At 48.7% G+C, this 20,652-nt stretch overlaps 1 protein-coding gene across 1 annotated transcript in view; it reads left to right on the top strand.

Annotated features, from left to right (window-relative positions):
* Window positions 1-20,652, top strand: part of ARHGAP1 (Rho GTPase activating protein 1) — a 199,499-nt gene that overhangs the window by 112,935 nt on the left and 65,912 nt on the right. The window contains exons 4-5 of the mRNA XM_086959671.1: window positions 5,210-5,297; window positions 12,056-12,187. Of these exons, the coding sequence (XP_086815797.1) occupies window positions 5,210-5,297; window positions 12,056-12,187 (220 nt within the window). The remainder of the gene's footprint in view (window positions 1-5,209; window positions 5,298-12,055; window positions 12,188-20,652) is intronic.

Genomic DNA, 20,652 nt, shown 5'->3' with positions numbered 1-20,652 from the left:
CCCTGCCTTCTGTCATTCTGCAGCTGTCCACATGTGCTGGATATGGACCCTGCCTTCTGTCATTCTGCAGCTGTCCACATGTGCTGGATATGGACCCTGCCTTCTGTCATTCTGCAGCTGTCCACGTGTGCTGGATATGGACCCTGCCTTCTGTCATTCTGCAGCTGTCCACGTGTGCTGGATATGGACCCTGCCTTCTGTCATTCTGCAGCTGTCCACATGTGTTGGATATGGACCCTGCCTTCTGTCATTCTGCAGCTGTCCACGTGTGCTGGATATGGACCCTGCCTTCTGTCATTCTGCAGCTGTCCACATGTGTTGGATATGGACCCTGCCTTCTGTCATTCTGCAGCTGTCCACATGTGCTGGATATGGACCCTGCCTTCTGTCATTCTGCAGCTGTCCACATGTGCTGGATATGGGCCCTGCCTTCTGTCATTCTGCAGCTGTCCACATGTGCTGGATATGGACCCTGCCTTCTGTCATTCTGCAGCTGTCCACATGTGCTGGATATGGGCCCTGCCTTCTGTTAGTCTGTGACTGTCCACATGTGCTGGATATGGACCCTGCCTTCTGTTAGTCTGTGACTGTCCACATGTGCTGGATATGGGCCCTGCCTTCTGTTAGTCTGTGACTGTCCACATGTGCTGGATATGGACCCTGCCTTCTGTTAGTCTGTGACTGTCCACATGTGCTGGATATGGGCCCTGCCTTCTGTCATTCTGCAGCTGTCCACATGTGCTGGATATGGACCCTGCCTTCTGTCAGTCTGTGACTGTCCACATGTGCTGGATATGGACCCTGCCTTCTGTCATTCTGCAGCTGTCCACATGTGCTGGATATGGACCCTGCCTTCTGTCATTCTGCAGCTGTCCACGTGTGCTGGATATGGACCCTGCCTTCTGTCATTCTGCAGCTGTCCACATGTGTTGGATATGGACCCTGCCTTCTGTCATTCTGCAGCTGTCCACATGTGCTGGATATGGACCCTGCCTTCTGTCATTCTGCAGCTGTCCACATGTGCTGGATATGGGCCCTGCCTTCTGTCATTCTGCAGCTGTCCACATGTGCTGGATATGGACCCTGCCTTCTGTCATTCTGCAGCTGTCCACATGTGCTGGATATGGGCCCTGCCTTCTGTTAGTCTGTGACTGTCCACATGTGCTGGATATGGACCCTGCCTTCTGTTAGTCTGTGACTGTCCACATGTGCTGGATATGGGCCCTGCCTTCTGTTAGTCTGTGACTGTCCACATGTGCTGGATATGGACCCTGCCTTCTGTTAGTCTGTGACTGTCCACATGTGCTGGATATGGGCCCTGCCTTCTGTCATTCTGCAGCTGTCCACATGTGCTGGATATGGACCCTGCCTTCTGTTAGTCTGTGACTGTCCACATGTGCTGGATATGGACCCTGCCTTCTGTCATTCTGCAGCTGTCCACATGTGCTGGATATGGACCCTGCCTTCTGTTAGTCTGTGACTGTCCACATGTGCTGGATATGGGCCCTGCCTTCTGTCATTCTGCAGCTGTCCACATGTGCTGGATATGGACCCTGCCTTCTGTTAGTCTGTGACTGTCCACATGTGCTGGATATGGACCCTGCCTTCTGTTAGTCTGTGACTGTCCACATGTGCTGGATATGGGCCCTGCCTTCTGTCATTCTGCAGCTGTCCACATGTGCTGGATATGGGCCCTGCCTTCTGTCATTCTGCAGCTGTCCACATGTGCTGGATATGGGCCCTGTCTTCTGTCAGTCTGCGGCTCTCCATGTGTGCTGGATATGGACCCTGCCTTCTGTCATTCTGCAGCTGTCCACATGTGCTGGATATGGACCCTGCCTTCTGTCATTCTGCAGCTGTCCACATGTGCTGGATATGGACCCTGCCTTCTGTCATTCTGCAGCTGTCCACATGTGCTGGATATGGACCCTGCCTTCTGTCATTTTGTAGCTGTCCACATGTGCTGGATATGGACCCTGCCTTCTGTCATTCTGCAGCTGTCCACATGTGCTGGATATGGGCCCTGCCTTCTGTCATTCTGCAGCTGTCCACATGTGCTGGATATGGACCCTGCCTTCTGTCATTCTGCAGCTGTCCACATGTGCTGGATATGGACCCTGCCTTCTGTCATTCTGCAGCTGTCCACATGTGCTGGATTTGGGCCCTGCCTTCTGTCATTCTGCAGCTGTCCACATGTGCTGGATATGGACCCTGCCTTCTGTCATTCTGCAGCTGTCCACATGTGCTGGATATGGACCCTGCCTTTTGTCATTCTGCAGCTGTCCAGATGTGCTGGATATGGACCCTGCCTTCTGTCATTCTGCAGCTGTCCACATGTGCTGGATATGGACCCTGCCTTCTGTTAGTCTGTGACTGTCCACATGTGCTGGATATGGACCCTGCCTTCTGTTAGTCTGTGACTGTCCACATGTGCTGGATATGGGCCCTGCCTTCTGTCATTCTGCAGCTGTCCACATGTGCTGGATATGGACCCTGCCTTCTGTCATTCTGCAGCTGTCCACATGTGCTGGATATGGACCCTGCCTTCTGTTAGTCTGTGACTGTCCACATGTGCTGGATATGGACCCTGCCTTCTGTCATTCTGCAGCTGTCCACATGTGCTGGATATGGACCCTGCCTTCTGTTAGTCTGTGACTGTCCACATGTGCTGGATATGGACCCTGCCTTCTGTTAGTCTGTGACTGTCCACATGTGCTGGATATGGACCCTGCCTTCTGTTAGTCTGTGACTGTCCACATGTGCTGGATATGGACCCTGCCTTCTGTCATTCTGCAGCTGTCCACATGTGCTGGATATGGGCCCTGCCTTCTGTAGCTGTCCACATGTGCTGGATATGGACCCTGCCTTCTGTCATTCTGCAGCTGTCCACATGTGCTGGATATGGACCCTGCCTTCTGTTAGTCTGTGACTGTCCACATGTGCTGGATATGGACCCTGCCTTCTGTCATTCTGCAGCTGTCCACATGTGCTGGATATGGACCCTGCCTTCTGTCATTCTGCAGCTGTCCACATGTGCTGGATATGGACCCTGCCTTCTGTCATTCTGCGGCTGTCCACATGTGCTGGATATGGGCCCTACCTTCTGTCAGTCTGCGGCTCTCCACGTGTGCTGGCTTAGGCCCCTGCCTTCTGTTAGTCTGTCGCTGTCCACATGTGCTGGATATTGACCCTGCCTTCTGTCATTCTGCAGCTGTCCACATGTGCTGGATATGGGCCCTGCCTCCTGTCAGTCTGCGGCTGTGGGTGTGCTGACTTTAGCCTCTCCATTACGTCAGTCTGCAGCTGTCTGCATGTGCTGGCTGTGGCCGCGCCTTCTGTCAGTCTGCGGCTATCTGCGTGTGCTGATGCCTTACTTCAGTCTGCGGCTGTCTGCATGTTCTGGCTTTGGCCACTGCCTTCCGTCAGTCTGCGACTGTCTGCATGTTCTGGCTTTGGCCACTGCCTTCCGTCAGTCTGCGACTGTCCGCATGTATGGGCTTTGGCACCTGCCCTCTTTGAGTCTGCGGCTGTCTGCATGTGCTGGCTTTGCTGCTGAAGCAGAATCACCTGCCGTAGAGTGCACACACCTGGTGTTGGTTTTGGCCCCTGCGTGAGTGGTGGCCCCCTGCGTGAGTGGTTGCCCTCTGCATGAGTGGTGGCCCCCTGACCCTGAATGAGTGGTGACCCCCTGTGAGTGGTGGCCCCTGCCCCTGCGTGAGTGGTGGCCCCCTGCGTGGGTGGTGGCCCCTAGCCCCATGTGTGAGTGGTGGTCCCCTGTGTGAGTGGTGGCCCCCTGTGAGTGGTGGCCCCCTGTGTGAGTGGCGGTCCTGCATTGCGACGCCATTACCTGTCTATAGTCCGAGGGCATTCTGGTTGTTTAGTTTGCTCTTTTGGAGAACTCTCTGAATTCTGCTATTGATTCCAGAGGCTCCTGTTTTAATGCTGTGCTCGTGACTTTTGGTTCAGCACTTACCAGCTCCAGCACTCACCCACTTGGAGCTATACTTTGATTAAAGTACTCTACCTGTGTGCTATCTGAGGGCTGTATCTCGTCTTTAATTGTGGAGCCCTGGACAGATTATAGCTATACCCCTATACTGCTGTCTGGTTAATGTAGGGTTAGTAACGTAAATAGCATTTTTTGCTTTCACTTAATCTTTTTAGGTCTCGGCTCTAAGCACATGCGCTGTCTCGAAAGAGGCATGTTGTATATACTTTGTGGGCTTCAGCCCGCCCATAGGATTCCCATTTGCTGGCTCCATCATCGTTCGCCTAATCTTTCTCCACATTTGTCCATGGCATACCTGCGTCATGCCTCTTCCTGTGTCGAGCCCTCACCGAGAGCATGGACCAATTACTACTATCCATCCACTCCTCCTATTTAATGACCATTTTAGGAGCTTTTTCTTTAAGAGCCCACCTCCAGAGCGTTTCTGTTTTCACTCACTCCGAGCGCCGCAACGTTTCTGTAAACATGGCTGTAAATCATGTTCTTATCTGGATTCTTGTCCTGTCTCCCAATCATCCTCCTCCCGCTGTTGCTTTTCCATCCCGTGTGTGCTTGCCCTGTGCTTCTCGGATCATCGTGAAGTTGCTCTTCCCCCCACTCCTTTTTTCTTATCCTGTCCCCGATCACCCTCCTCACGCTGTTGTTTGCTCCCTCCCGTGCCCCAGAGGCTGCTTGACCTGTGCTTCTCCGACTGTAATGAAAAAGGCCTGTAAATCCTAGGCGCTGGAGTGCGTCTGTTAAGTAAGCTTTTTGTGGTTTAGAATACAGCACAGTAAACCAGCAATCCCCTCGGTGGTCTCTGTTTCCTTGCAAGGGCACGTGACCGCTTTGTTTCAGCTTCCCTTCACTCACTCATTCTCACCAACTCCCCACTCCTGAGATAGTTACAAAAAATGGGAACAAGTCATAACATGCTCACTGGTTACTAATAAAACTGGCTGCGGGATGGTCATTGTAAATCGCCACATGCCCCCAGCTGTACTCCTAGGCACTGCAGTATATCTGTATATTAAGCGTTTTGCATTTGTTTCAAACCGTGTTCAAAAATCCTTCTGTTTATCAGTGTTCGCAACTGCCTTTGACTCTGCTGTACTGAACTGGTCATGTCTAAGATGTGGCCGTTTTAACACATGTTCCCATGCCTGAAACAGATCGCCATGGGACAATAGTTGTGATTCCTCTGACCTCTTCTGTTCCTAGGTGATGACAAGTATGGGCGCAAAATCATTCTGTTCAGCACCTGTCGGATGCCGCCAAGTCACCAGTTGGACCATGTCAAGCTTCTGGGGTGAGGTTGCTCTCTCTTCCTCTTGTTTCTCGAGCTTGTTGCTCTCTCGCCTGTCATTCATTCTTCGCTTTCTCACCTATTGTCACCATCTTCGTATGTCTCTCACTCCTCCCCATCTTTCCCTTTTCTATATCTCTATAGTTTCATTTTTCCATCCCTCATTTCATCTATTCGTTCTTCTGTCGCTTCCCACTCTCATTTCACACTGCTTCCCCCGCTCGTTCTTTCATCTTCTCCTAGCAGCTTTTTTCTTTGGTGAAATTGCTACAGGTGGGTAATCAATTCATTTGTACTTTCTGATAAGAAGAGAAGGTGAACCCCGACCCCAGATATACCAACAACTAAAGAGATAACGTAGACTGCACAGCATATAAAATGATAGTTGGGAGACCCAGATCAGCTTAGTGATGGCTCAAAGCTCCACACCACTGCTGAGAGCTGCCATCGGAGCCTCTTCGCAGAGTGCGCAGGCCGTGGCCAAGTTGCGCAGGCTGTGGCCAAGTTGCGCAGGCTGTGGCCAAGTTGCGCAGGTGGCCGTGACCACGTTGCGCGGGCGGCCGTGACCACGTTGCGCGGGCGGCCGTGACCACATTGCGCGGGCAGCCGTGACCACGTTGCGCGGGCGGCCGTGACCACGTTGCGCGGGCGGCCGTGACCACGTTGCGCAGGCGGCCGTGACCAAGTTGCGCAGGCGGCCATGACTACGTTGAGCAGGCGGTCGTGACGAATGTATGTCGATACTTCGCACGATTTTAGTGCGATGTTTTTACTTCGCATAAACCATTACTTTGCATGTTTTAACTGCGCATGCATTTATAACGCAAATGGTTTATGCTAATTAAAAACATTGCATTAAAATCACCCAAACACTCACACACTACAGTACCCTACACTACTCACACCCCACTACACTACCCTAAACCCTAATACACTACCCCCTACACGACCTTCGCCTTTCCCCCTGCCTTGACCCTACACTTTAACACTACACTTCACAACCCCCCGACACTACCCTAAACCCTAAAACACTACTCCTCAACACGACCCTACCCCTACATCCAGTCCTGTCCCTACACTGAAACACTACCCTGCACGACCCCCGACACTACCCTAAACCCTAAAACACTATTGTAAATTGTTGTGTCTTGTAAAGCGCACTGCTACCCGGAGGCCTCGTAGCGCTATAGACCGCTGGGGAACCCGTCCTGGCTTTCCCTGTGAGATAGTCCCTCCTGGGGGTCTCCAAGGTGAAACCAGGCATCCCCGGCGTTTGTGTGGGGCCGTTGTGGAGATGAGGCAAGCTAATGCCCAGAGTTGCCGAGTGTGCTCCCTGGTCGGAGTAGGCACCGATGTGAGAATTATCAGTCCGCTGATCCTGGTCCAAGACCCTGCCGCGTCGGGAATCGAACCCTGGTCCCGGGCCGTTCTCTGCACTCGGGTCTGCCGCCTCTAACCAGTGAGCCACACCTCTCCACAAAACTCCACTATACCCTAAAACACTACCCTACACTACACAAACACCACACCTCTACCCTAAATCACTACCCCCTGCACGTCCCTCCCCTATTCTACACTACACAAAGACAACCCTGCACGACCCTAAAAACCACACAGCCCCACTTACGACCCTCCCCCACTCTACACTATACAAACACAACCCTGCACGACCCTAAAAACCACACAGCCCCACTTACCTCTCACCCCGTGGTCCCTCTCTTTTCCGTCATGCCTGATTCCTGTAATCTGTCTTCCTGCATCATCAGTGCTGCACCTCGTTGTTTGGAAACTGAAGCGCCTCCTTTTCCAAACAACGATGTGGATAGCATACCATTACAAGGCATGCGTTCTAACAACGCATGCGTAGTAATGGTACACAATGTTAAAATCGCAATCGTAGTAACGCTTGCGAAGTAACGGTATGCGGACATAAATCTGCGTACTAAAGGTAGTTTACTGGCCGTGACCATGTTTGCGCAAGCATTGACCACGTTGTGACCACGTTGCTCAGGCAGTGACCACGTTGCGCTGGCAGTGACCACGTTGCGCTGGCAGTGACCACGTTGCGCTGGCAGTGACCACGTTGCGCTGGCAGTGACCAAGTTGCGCAGGCAGTGACCAAGTTGCGCAGGCAGTGACCACGTTGGTGCGCAGGCAGTGACCACGTTACGCAGTCAGACCATGTTACGCAGCAATGACTGCAGCAAAACAGGTTCTCCCTCTCTCTGCGCTGTTTATCACAACCACAAGACCACTACACTGGGAAACCCCCTGCCCCAAAAACAACACACACTTTAAGTTTAGTTATGACTCTGCAAACAAAATATTGAAAAAACACCAACATTCGAAGCTATGGTATGCAGCACACAGCAGTCACCGCCCTGCAGTGTTCAGTGCACACCTTTACAGGAGACATGTCTACGAAGAGCAAAAAACATGGTGAGCGTGTCACTTATGGGGGTGCCTGGGGGGCAGGCCATAATTAAGAATGACGGTGCTTTTATTTTTGTTGTTTGCAGAACCCTAGCTAATCTGTTTTTTCAGTGAGTTTGTGTATCTAACTTTCCACTCCTCTGGGCACGTCCAACCCAGCTCGGGACAGTGATCCCCACTGCACACAGCCTCTGGCCATGCACAGCCGGTGTGGGACCCAGGACCCTCGCTCTTAGTGACCGAGTGATACATTCATATATAACCTGAAGGGCCATCCATTCCTTTATTTTGTAACTCCCACAGGAATCTTTGCTCAAAACTGCTGAGTGATGCAAAACTGGGCATGAAACTAGCACTTTACTCCGAGCTGTGCCTTTTTTAGCGTAAAGCTGTGCAGTTGTTTTTCTTTTCAGAAATGTGGGTATTGAAAATGTGTTGGGTGGGCTTCAAATGGCCTTAAGTGGGTTAGCTCTTGACACCGCAAAAGGTGTTTATCTTGGTTTGCCTGGAAGTTTAGCGCCGTTGACATATTTGTGCAAAATGTGGCAGCCCCTTGGCATCTTCAGCCTACACTTGGTATTTTCAAATTAATGTGGCTGTGCACAGTTAAAAGGAAGGGGTTCAAAAAGTGTTCATTTGCTAATGACAGGTGCCTTTTGACAAATCCACATTACATTTATTAATGATTTAGCAAGTGTCGTTTTCTGAGGTACAGTCCGATTCCGCAAGTTAAAAAAAGGATGGACAGAATTAAAAGGGGAGGTAAAACAATTTTTATGTTATAACTTTGGTGGTGTTTCATAAATGTTGATGACATTTGTCTGGCCGTTAGTTAGCGAAGCCCAGTGTTCGAAACCCATTGCGATTCTAGCAATGGTGAGCGGTGCAAAGTGAACGGGGGAAAAATATCATCGATTTAGTAACCGCTTTGGCAGAGTTTAAAATGCTTAGCTTACTTAGCTTTTAAGTTTCATGCACATCTGTTTGGGAGGGGCACAGAAGTTGGATGTAGTATATTACCAACAAAGATTGAATTAACAGCAGAAGACAGTTAAAGTGAAGTCCTGGTTAGCCTTGGCAGATATGTGTATAACCTTAATGCAGGTTTTAAAAAATCCTCTAAACTTCTCTTTAAAAACACAAAGTGGAACACTGGGGTTCATGGTGGCAAAGCGCAATCTAGCGCAGAAATGGGGAACTGAAGACTTGCCGACACGAACGACCTGGTGTAAAGATATGGATTCGGCCATGATGGCCGAAAGGACGGTCTATATTACTCGGGGCTGTCCCCAAAAATGGACCAAAATATGGGCAGCGTGGAACATCTATAGGGGAAACATATGTGAGCCTATACCCGAACATGACGACGACAGCTCTGAAGTAGACACGTGAAAGATTTAGGGGTGAAATATTGAATCTAATCTATGTGGTCCTAACTGCAGCCGATTGGACAAATGTACGATTTATTTCTGGTTTTTTGAAACTGATGTGCATATTATTAGTCCTGTCTGGTATTTTCTGTACTAACATACGTGCCATTGTTTGGAATATAAACAATAAAAACAGATTTGTTAATAAAAAAAAAAAACACAAAGTGGCAGTTATGGTTGCAAAATATAATCCAAACTCTCTGATATGTCCAGTGAATTCCCAAAAGATATCTTACACCTACCATACAAGCCACAAATCCCATTACTTTGTACCGCTGCCACTCTTGAGCACAGTACCCCTTGATACCTTGTAAAGCCCCTTAGTAGCTCACCTGTCCCCTTTGTTCTTCAGCTTCCCTCTTGTTGAGTATAACGTGTCTTTATTGATATAAACAGTGTACGTCAGAGTCACTTGAGCTCGAGCGGGTGGTGTATACTGAGATCATTTAAGTGTAGTTGAAATGTACATAGAAAACAAAGGCTGTTGAGACATCTCACCAAGCCAACCAATTGTTTTACTTGTACAAAAAGTTCATATTATAAGCAAAAATATTTGCTGATTTGAGTTTTTACTTAAATATGATTTTATGATAAGAACACCTCTTTTCAGAATAAGTTGTTGTAAATTATATTTCATGCTTATCGCCTAACTAAATATAAAGCTATAGTCTTACCCTTCTTTAATCCTTATAAATATAATTATTTAATCATTCGATAATCTCTATCTGACAATATGCTATTTCACACATTGTGTGTGTTCTCCTTTTTGGCAACACGTTCCACCTCTACCATGGGCGTAACCATGACACACGCGTTCTACCTCTGGCTATTGGCCGGAACCCAGTGGGTTATCCGACTCTATAAAGACACCGCATGATCAATACTGGACTACACTACTTCAGTGCGAGTAAGCTCTATTTGTCCCTGTCAGTTTTCTACTGCATACATGCCCACATTCAGTGGGAGCGCTCTTACGATTTTCAACCCTGTCACATTAATTGCTAGCAACAATCCGTGTGATACATGGGCTCCTAACCCACTACAAGATGGCGCCCACGATCCCCAGCCAATCACTGCTGACCTTTGATCAGCAAGTAACCACTTCACACTAGTCACCAATTTGGGCTGGATAGAGGGTTTGTAAACCGAACGACCACCTCCAAGTCCTCACTCCCGAGGCACATGAGATGGGGTAGGTCGTTGGTGAAGTTCTGCAATGGATGACGTGAGTGCTGGATCTTTGACTTTCCACCATGTGAACGGAGGTTATTATTCCTCCCCCTGGGCTCACTTACAAATTTTAGATTAAAATGTTACTTTCCAACAGCACGCAATTTCTTATAGTGTTTATCTCAGTGTTTCTCTTGAGGAGGTGATGACATCACCTACATTGGGTGAGTATTTTCCCCTTTTTGACCACAGTGTTTGAAACCACCATCTAAATGTTTTTATGTATGTGTCACATGTTTGTCTAACTTGGTTCCTATCACTACCTGTTACAAACACATCACAAGTTCACGCATGCTCGTATTGCAGCCTCTACAAGGTCTATACAAGACTGCTCTGTATGCTGCTGTTTTATGATTTATTTTCATATCTTCCTCCTTCAGGTCAGTGATTTTACAATCTGCAGGTCCCCTTTTAGGGACACTACTTGTTGCATCCTTGGTCCCAGAATCTGTGTAGATTAGTCATAAATATTACTGTCCTGAAGAATTTTGCCCTATATCACTTCTTGACTAATTGATCGCATGAAACATGTGGACCTTATAAGTCCCCAAGGATCATTGTCCCCACTAGTGACATCATATTTTTAATAAGTCAGGCATACTCCTAGATCAAAATTTGATTTGAGACTTGCCTAGCCTTTTTCAAGTCACGAATCACTACATCAACACCTACGTTTCCTCAATCTACACAAAGAGCCCTTATCTTGCACTTCACATCACAGCTTTGTAAAAAGATCTCCGATAAACCGCCTCCTTGAGGGTGCCCGTCGGGCATTGCTCGGCGGGCTAGACGAGGAGCAAGCCCTATCATGAAGCAAGACACCCGCAAGGCTGTTTGAGGGCCCCGTTTCCTAAAAGGATCTACTCCCCTTGTAGTGGCTCATTTTCTCTGACCTACTCTCCTTTGTCCCAGTTAGGAAGAGCAGAGAATCTGCCTAAATTAACACCTCTTAACTTCTGTGATTTTTATAGTCCGTTTCCACGGGAATGGTCTGATGATCTCTTTGTGGACATAATAGGCCATATTGGCCACAGTTCATGCCCTTTCTCTAAATATGACCAGTTAGAGATCTCATTGTAAAGTATATTCTTTACTGTTAGTTTAACTGTACTTGCCTATCTCCTTTGTACCTCATCTGCGCCCTCTTTGTACCTTACCTGCGCCACCATTGTTCCTTGCTTGTGCCCCTTTCCTGCTCTCCTGCAGGCCTTTCTTTCTTACTTGCACCTCTTTTTTCCATGGCGGTGCTCCTTTGTCCCTGCCTTTCTCCTTTGTTCTCGCCTTTGTCCCCCGCCTTTGTCCTTTGTCCCCCGCCTTTCTGCTTTGTCCCCCGCCTTTCTGCTTTGTCCCCCGCCTTTCTCCTTTGTCCCCCGCCTTTCTCCTTTGGCCTCCGCCTTTCTCCTTTGGCCTCCGCCTTTCTCCTTTGGCCCCCGCCTTTCTCCTTTGGCCCCCGTCTTTCTATTTTGGCCCCCACCTTTCTCCTTTGGCCTCCGCCTTTCTCCTTTGGCCCCCGCCTTTCTCCTTTGGCCCCCGCCTTTCTACTTTGTCCCACGCCTTTCTCCTTTGGCCCACGCTTTCTTCCCTTGTTCCTCGACTTCTTCCTTTGTTCCTCTTCAGTTTCTTGCCCGTTTATATTTTTTTAAAGACATGGCTTGTGCTTTGTTCCAGGTACCTGAAGCACACTCTTGACCAGTATGTCGAGAGTGACTACACTCTAGTTTACCTTCACCATGGTCTCACCAGCGAGAACAAGCCTTCCCTTGGCTGGCTGCGGGATGCTTACAGGGAGTTTGATCGCAAGTAAGTCTCTTGCATTGTGTGTTGCATTTATATCCTGTCTTTCCACACATATGTAGGTTACCACTCTAGCTGCACCTCTTCTCTGCTGCTCGGAGTGAACCTTTGGTAGCAGACACCCAGCTCACCTCATCATATAGGGTGTTTCACTCTATACACAGGCAGGGTGTGCAGCAGCATCTCACCTCTTGTACCAGCATCCTCCTACTCCCATGTTACAGACCAAAAGAAGGGCAGCTGCAGGTCGAAAGTCCTAGATGTGCCAACACCTTGCTCATAATACAGGCAAGATGAGTGAACTGTAGCAGAGTCTAAGCTCTTGAGCACCTTGCTGCTTTCAGGCCACAGTCGAGAGTAAGGACTGCAGGAGATGTACATTTCCAGGAGTAAAGCTCTAGTTGCACCTAGTAATACCTGCACCTTGCTGGTCTCAGGTTATAGGTGAACGTAATGGGCGGCAGCAGGTTTAAAGCTCTAGTATTACCGGCACCTACCTATTCGCAGGCTACAGGTGAGTTATGGGCTGCGGCAAGGTCATTGCTATAGAACAGTGGTCTTTAAACATTGTGAGTAAATTCTATTACCCTTTTCAAAATGAAATTAAATAAATGATTGCCCAACGTACTATTCTGGTCAGTCAGGCCTTACTAACGTGTAAATGTATCCGCAATATGATTATTAGAAATATGGGTGGGGGTTTCGAAGAATATTTTGAGTCCCTTCCCTTTTGACACCTTCTCACAGCCAAGATCTTAATGACCAATGATGTTATTGATGGTCCCTTACAGAGCGGCTTACTGCTGCTCATTCTTTTCTTCTGAAAACAAAGTACTGGTATCAGTATGATGCTTTCTTTCGGGGAGAGCCTTGCGTCCCCACTACCCCCGGGATCACCTCAGGTCCCCCAGCTATAGAGGTACCAGTGCCTCACTCCTCCTGCTTTAGAGTCTCAAGTTATAGACAAGGCAATGGTTGTCAGCAGGATTCCAGCCGTATCTATACCAGACCCTCGCTCCTCTGCCGCTTTAGAGAGTCCCAAGTTATAGACCAGACGATGGGTGTCGGCAGGATTGCAGCAGTGTCTGTACCAGTGCCTCGCTCCTCTGCCGCTTTAGAGAGTCTGAAATTATAGTCAAGACGATGGGTGTCGGCAGGATTCCAGCCGTATCTGTACCAGACCCTCGCTCCTCTGCCGCTTTAGAGAGTCCCAAGTTATAGACCAGACAATGGGTGTCGGCAGGATTGCAGCAGTGTCTGTACCAGTGCCTCACTCCTCCTGCTTTAGAGTCTCAAGTTATAGACAAGGCAATGGTTGTCAGCAGGATTCCAGCGGTATCTGTACCAGACCCTCGCTCCTCTGCCGCTTTAGAGAGTCTCAAGTTATAGACCAGACAATGGGTGTCGGCAGGATTGCAGCAGTGTCTGTACCAGTGCCTCACTCCTCCTGCTTTAGAGTCTCAAGTTATAGACAAGGCAATGGTTGTCAGCAGGATTCCAGCCGTATCTGTACCAGACCCTCGCTCCTCTGCCGCTTTAGAGAGTCTCAAGTTATAGACCAGACAATGGGTGTCGGCAGGATTGCAGCAGTGTCTGTACCAGTGCCTCACTCCTCTGCCGCTTTACAGAGTCAAGTTATAGACCAGACAATGGGTGTCTGCAGGATTGCAGCCGTGTCTGTACCAGTGCCTCACTCCTCTGCTGCTTTAGAGAGTCTGAAATTATAGACCAGACGATGGGTGTCGGCAGGATTGCAGCCGTGTCTGTACCAGTGCCTCACTCCTCCTGCTTTAGAGTCTCAAGTTATAGACAAGGCAATGGTTGTCAGCAGGATTCCAGCCGTATCTGTACCAGACCCTCGCTCCTCTGCCGCTTTAGAGAGTCCCAAGTTATAGACCAGACAATGGGTGTCGGCAGGATTGCAGCAGTGTCTGTACCAGTGCCTCACTCCTCCTGCTTTAGAGAGTCTGAAATTATAGTCAAGACGATGGGTGTCGGCAGGATTCCAGCCGTATCTGTACCAGACCCTCGCTCCTCTGCCGCTTTAGAGAGTCCCAAGTTATAGACCAGACAATGGGTGTCGGCAGGATTGCAGCAGTGTCTGTACCAGTGCCTCACTCCTCCTGCTTTAGAGTCTCAAGTTATAGACAAGGCAATGGTTGTCTGCAGGATTCCAGCCGTATCTGTACCAGACCCTCGCTCCTCTGCCGCTTTAGAGAGTCTCAAGTTATAGACCAGACAATGGGTGTCGGCAGGATTGCAGCAGTGTCTGTACCAGTGCCTCACTCCTCCTGCTTTAGAGTCTCAAGTTATAGACAAGGCAATGGTTGTCAGCAGGATTCCAGCCGTATCTGTACCAGACCCTCGGTCCTCTGCCGCTTTAGAGAGTCTCAAGTTATAGACCAGACAATGGGTGTCGGCAGGATTGCAGCAGTGTCTGTACCAGTGCCTCACTCCTCTGCCGCTTTACAGAGTCAAGTTATAGACCAGACAATGGGTGTCTGCAGGATTGCAGCCGTGTCTGTACCAGTGCCTCACTCCTCTGCCGCTTTAGAGAGTCTGAAATTATAGACCAGACGATGGGTGTCGGCAGGATTGCAGCAGTGTCTGTACCAGTGCCTCACTCCTCCTGCTTTAGAGTCTCAAGTTATAGACAAGGCAATGGTTGTCAGCAGGATTCCAGCCGTATCTGTACCAGACCCTCGCTCCTCTGCCGCTTTAGAGAGTCTCAAGTTATAGACCAGACAATGGGTGTCGGCAGGATTGCAGCAGTGTCTGTACCAGTGCCTCACTCCTCCTGCTTTAGAGTCTCAAGTTATAGACAAGGCAATGGTTGTCAGCAGGATTCCAGCCGTATCTGTACCAGACCCTCGCTCCTCTGCCGCTTTAGAGAGTCTCAAGTTATAGACCAGACAATGGGTGTCGGCAGGATTGCAGCAGTGTCTGTACCAGTGCCTCACTCCTCTGCCGCTTAAGACGTGGATATTTGACAAATAATCCACCTCCCCTTCCTAAGCGCCTTGAAACCCTCTGGGTATGTAGTGCGCTATATAAATGTTGACTTGACTTGACTTGACATAGACCAGACAATGGGAGTCTGCAGGATTGCAGCCGTGTCTGTACCAGTGCCTCACTCCTCTGCCGCTTTAGAGAGTCTGAAATTATAGACCAGACGATGGGTGTCGGCAGGATTGCAGCCGTGTCTGTACCAGTGCCTTGTTGCTCTAAGGTAAAGTCGAGTGCTGATTGTTAGCTGTGCCTTTCTGCATTCCGGTCACAGTTGAGAGGACTGCTGCAAGGGCAACGGTATAAATGAAGCAGCACCTTGGTCATGTGATTGGAGGGGGGCTGGATCATCACTAGTCAGGTCTGTTAATGTCCCAGTGCCTTGCTGCTCTCGAATATCATGCGAGAGGAGATCTGGATCATCACAGCACTGTTCAAGTCCCAGTGCCTTGCTACTCACATAGTATTGGGAGTCTCCGGGTACTGGTGCAATGAGCGGCTGAAGGAGCGTCACAGCCCTATCTGTTACAATCCCTTGCTAATGTCGTTCTGATTCTGTGGGTCGAACCATACCACAGGGAAAGAAATATGACATTCGGAGGCGACAGGTTTTCATATTTAACAACAATTTAAATTTGCACGTTAAAGATCTGAATGGCAGCCATAGTCTTATGCCGGGTCATGTTGGATGACTCCATCCAACATAACACTTTGCAGTAGCATCGCCTCACCACTTTGCTGACTGACTCTTCCTGGAATACTTTGAGAAGGAAAGAGCAGCATGTGAGAAAACTGACGTTAGCGTGCCTGGAGGGACTTGTATGATTTCGCTGACGTCACGTACATGGATGACGTCAGGGTGGGGTTGTTTGGCGCCGTCCCCGGCGCGCCGAGGTGCCACTGCGGAAAATTTTCCAGATCCAGTCTGATGCCTGGGGATTTTCTAAGTTAAGTAATCTGCGGCTTGACAACGTCTCTACCAGATATATCTTTACCGAAGGTAGGTAACTCGTACGTTATTGGCATTCCGTGGCGTGGCAAAAAGCTAGTGGGTCCAGCATGGTAAGGAGCAGCTGGCATCTACTCTGATGGCAAGGAACTATTGCCATCTAGCAACTAGATACTGGGATCCTGCAGTTGGCAGGGAGGTAATGAGTTCTAGCAGGTGAAAAGGAGCTATTGGAATTCAGCAGTTGACAAGTAATTACTTAAGCATTGCATGTTAGCACAGAGTCACTGCGATCCAGCAGATGGCAAAAAGTGATCCACCATGGTGGCAAGGCTTTACAAGGATCAGGCGTGTTTTTTTGAGTTATCGACATCCAACATTCGGTTTATAAATTTCTGACATTAATGTTGGTTCTTAGGTGTTACTGACAACCAGCGTGGTGGCTAGAGGTTAATTGAATTCCTCTTGGTATCAAGGACTTACTGCCATCCAGCGTGGTTGTAATTGGTTACCCACATCTAACATTGTATGACGGGTGACTGGCATCCAGCATTGTGGCAAGACATTGGGTCCAGCACTTGGCCACTGGTATTCAGCAGATTGCAAGGAGGTACATGTATCTAGCAAGGGGGAGGGGTGCAAGGGCTTACTTGAATGGTGCATCGGGGGCGGCAAGGGCTTAATGGAATCCAGCATGGGGCGGGCAAGGGCTCACTGGAATCCAGCATGTGGAGGTGGGTGGCAAGGGCTCACTGGAATCGAGCATTTGGGGATGTAGGGAAAGGGCTTACTGGAATCCAGCATGGGGTGGCAACAGCTTACTGGAATCCACAGTGGTATCAAAAGGGTAACAGGATCTAGCATGGTGGGAAGGTAATGGGCTGAGGTGGTACAAAATTACTAGGATCTGGCAAATTCCCAGGGGTTACTGGCATCTAGCAGTGGTAGAAAGTAGTTTTCGAGATACATCGTGTTTGGAAGGAGTTACTGGGATGCATCATAGTGACAGTCATTAGCATCCAGCAGGCGTCAAGGAGTTTTGGGTTGCAGCAGGTCACTAAGGGTTACTAGCATCCCGCATGGTAGCAAGGAGCTGAGATATTGGGGTTCAGCAGAAGTAAAGGCGTGATGGCAAGCAGTGTCTGGGATCTAGCATGGGTATTTGCGCAGAGAGTGGTGACTGGCTCACTGGCATTGAAGTTGGTTACTAGGAGTGTCTGCATGGTGGCAAGGGATTACTGCCATTCATCCTAGAAGCAATGAGTTACTCACATCCAGCGAGTGACAAGTTGCTACAAGAAGTCTGCATATTCTCTGGTAGTTACTGGTATCCATCCTGGGGGAAAGGGATTACTGCCATCCATCCTGGGTCAATAGGTTACTCACATCCAGCGTGTGGCAAAGAGTTACTAGAAGTCAGTATTGCATCAGGCAGTTACTGTTATCTATCCTGGGGCAAAGGATTACTGGCATTAGGAATTACACTAGACAAGAACTTAGACATGAAAGAACACATCAACTTGATGGCCAAGGGCGCCCGCTTCCATTTAAACTATCTAAGGAAACTGAAGCCCTTTATCTCTGAAGCAGATCTAAAACTTGCCATCCAATCGTTAGTTATCTCGAGGATCGAATATGGCTGTACCACATTAGCTGGCCTACCGAAAACATCCACTGCACCACTAAAAGCCTGTCTCAACGCAGCGGCAAGACTCATCACAGGAACTAGGAAATTCGACCACATATCTCCTCACCTGAAGGCTCTAAACTGGTTACCTTATGATGCTAGAATTAAAATGAAGATGGCCTGCATCACACATAAAGCGGTCCACTACAACATGCCGAGGTACCTCGCCAAGAAAATTAAGATATCGGGAGGCAACAGAACAACAAGAAGCTCTAAAGAGCTGCTATTGCGGCCGGCATTCTTCCATAAAAAAAAGACTTATGACCGAGCTTTTTCAGGAGCGGCCCCCAGAGTCTGGAATTCACTCCCTCCTTACATCAGGAGGATTCAAAATACCGCAGCTTTTAAAAGGGAACTGAAAAGCCACATGATGAGTAAATACCATATATAGAGATGCCCACAGACTTGTGATACGAACATTTCTGCCAAAAAGGACTGGAGTCACCACGAACACTTGGAAGACCAATAAGACAAACGACTGATGCCACCCAAGCATCGGCTCTACAACCTATTACTACCTCACTATTAGGTGATATCTATGCTATACCGTTCACCGGAAGATATCACCCTTACCTTGAACTTGTTAATATTTATGTTCGATGCATCCAACTATTCCCTCACTACTCTTATGGCTTATTACGCCGATATTGACTTGTTAATAATATACAATACTACCTCATAGAACTTGACTGCATGACTATGACACTACCTAAACATAGGCACTCCCTAATACTAACTACTTAGGCGTTAGGAATATATCTTACCTTAATCACCGTAGACAGCACATTACCTCCCACACCTGATTTGTTTTTGCTGCTATAATTGCTATCATAATGTCAACTGTTTAATTCTTCTATGTCCTTAGGTAATCCCCTTTCTAACCTCCCTGATAGCTCTCTGCCCTACCTCTATATATGTTTTGTTGCTATAAATGTTACCACTATGTCAATCTGTTTTCCATATGTTAAGCGCTCTGATACCCACGGGTCATGTCCGCGCTATATAAAACACTATAAATAAATAAATAAAATAAATAAATATCCTGGGGGCAATGAGTTCCATCCAGCAGGTGGCAAAGAGTTACTAGAAGTCCGCATCGCAACAGGCAGTCCCTGGTATTCAGTACAGTAACAAACAGTTACTGTGATTTGGCGTGATTAGTTGCAAGGAGGGTAGTGACTATGACTTACTGGCAGTGCACTTTGTTACTGGGAGTTTCTGCATGGTGGTAAGGAGGTTCTGGCGTCCATCCTGTGGGGCATGGAGTTACTCCTATGCGGGGAGTGACCAGGTGCTACTAGAAGTCAGCATATTATCAGGTAGGAATGAGTTACTGCGATCCATGGAGTGACGATGGTTCTAGTAGTAGCATCAGGCAGTTACAGGGATGCAGCACTGTGACAAGCACTTACTGTGATGCAGCGTGGTGCAAAGGATTAAGAGGATCTCTTGTGGTATCAGTGAGTTGTTGTCATCCAACATTATGGCAAGAAGATGCTGGGATACATCGTGCAAGAAAGGAGTTACCGACGTCCTGCAGGATGGGGTCATGGGGTCGAGGATGTACTGGTATCCATCATGGGGTCAATGACGCACCGGTATCCCTCATGGGTTCAATGATGCACTAGTATCCATCATGGGGTTAAGGATGCACTGGTATCCATCATGGGGTTGAGGATACTCTGGTATCCATCATGGGGGCGAATATGCACCGGTATCCGTCATGGGGTTCGAGGATGCAACGCTATCCGTCATGGGGTCGAGGATGCACCGCTATCCGTCATGGGGTTGAGGATGCACCGCTATCCGTCATGGGGTCGAGGATACACCGCTATGCGTCATGGGGTTGAGGATGCACCGCTATCCGTCATGGGGTTAAGGATGCACGCTATCCGTCATTGGGTCGAGGATGTACCGCTATCCGTCATGGGGTCGAGGATGCACCGCTATCCGTCATGGGGTCCAGGATGCACCGCTATCCGTCATGGGGTCGAGGATGCACCGCTAGCCGTCATGGGGTCCAGGATGCACCGCTATCCGTCATGGGGTCGAGGATGCAACGCTATCTGTCATGGGGTCGAGGATGCACCGGTATCTGGCATGTGATCGAGGATGCACCGCTATCCGTCATGGGGTCGAGGATGCACCGGTATCCGTCATAGGTCGAGGATGCACCGTTACTCCAGTATTGAAACTTTCATAGATTTCCATTGCTTGTATCATTCCCCGTCATCGATATGGGAGTCCCGGTAAATAAAAACCACCATAGAAATAGGCACAAAAAAAGAATAAGTCCTAGGCCTCATCTCATTTTGTAGCATATCCACCTCTTTTTGTAAAAGAGACCAAATAAACTGAACAGCCAATCGGAACAGCCTCACCCCTCAGAACCTTCCTGAAAGAGCCTCAGATTTTCTACCGCTCGTTGTGTAAGGGAGTCTCCACTGAGCTCTGCTCAGTTTTTCTTTAACTTCAACTACTTTTTCACTTCAACTCTTCACAAATTCATCATGTCAGACAAGGATAAGAAGGCTCTTTTCAAGGCTTGTGCCATCTGCTCCAAAAAGAGACTTTATGTGGAGTACAAACATAAAGACTGTATTTATTGTTTGTATCCTGACCATAAAGCTACTGACTGCAAAATCTGTCGGACCTTCTCCACCAAGACCTTGCGGGACCGTGAGGGACGTCTACTCACTTGGCTTCAGAAACTAAAGACACTGACAGATCCTGTCTCCAGTGACAGTGATGATGCTTCATCTGCTACTTCGTCGAGGAGATCACAAAAATGGGGTAGGTATTTCACCTTCTACTACTTCAGACCCCCCT

This window comes from Lissotriton vulgaris, chromosome 2_2 (genome assembly GCF_964263255.1).
Source record: "Lissotriton vulgaris chromosome 2_2, aLisVul1.2, whole genome shotgun sequence".
Classification (NCBI taxonomy): Eukaryota; Metazoa; Chordata; class Amphibia; order Caudata; family Salamandridae; genus Lissotriton; species Lissotriton vulgaris.
Note: the sequence above shows the minus strand (reverse complement) of the source record. Positions and strands in the feature narration are given on the sequence as shown.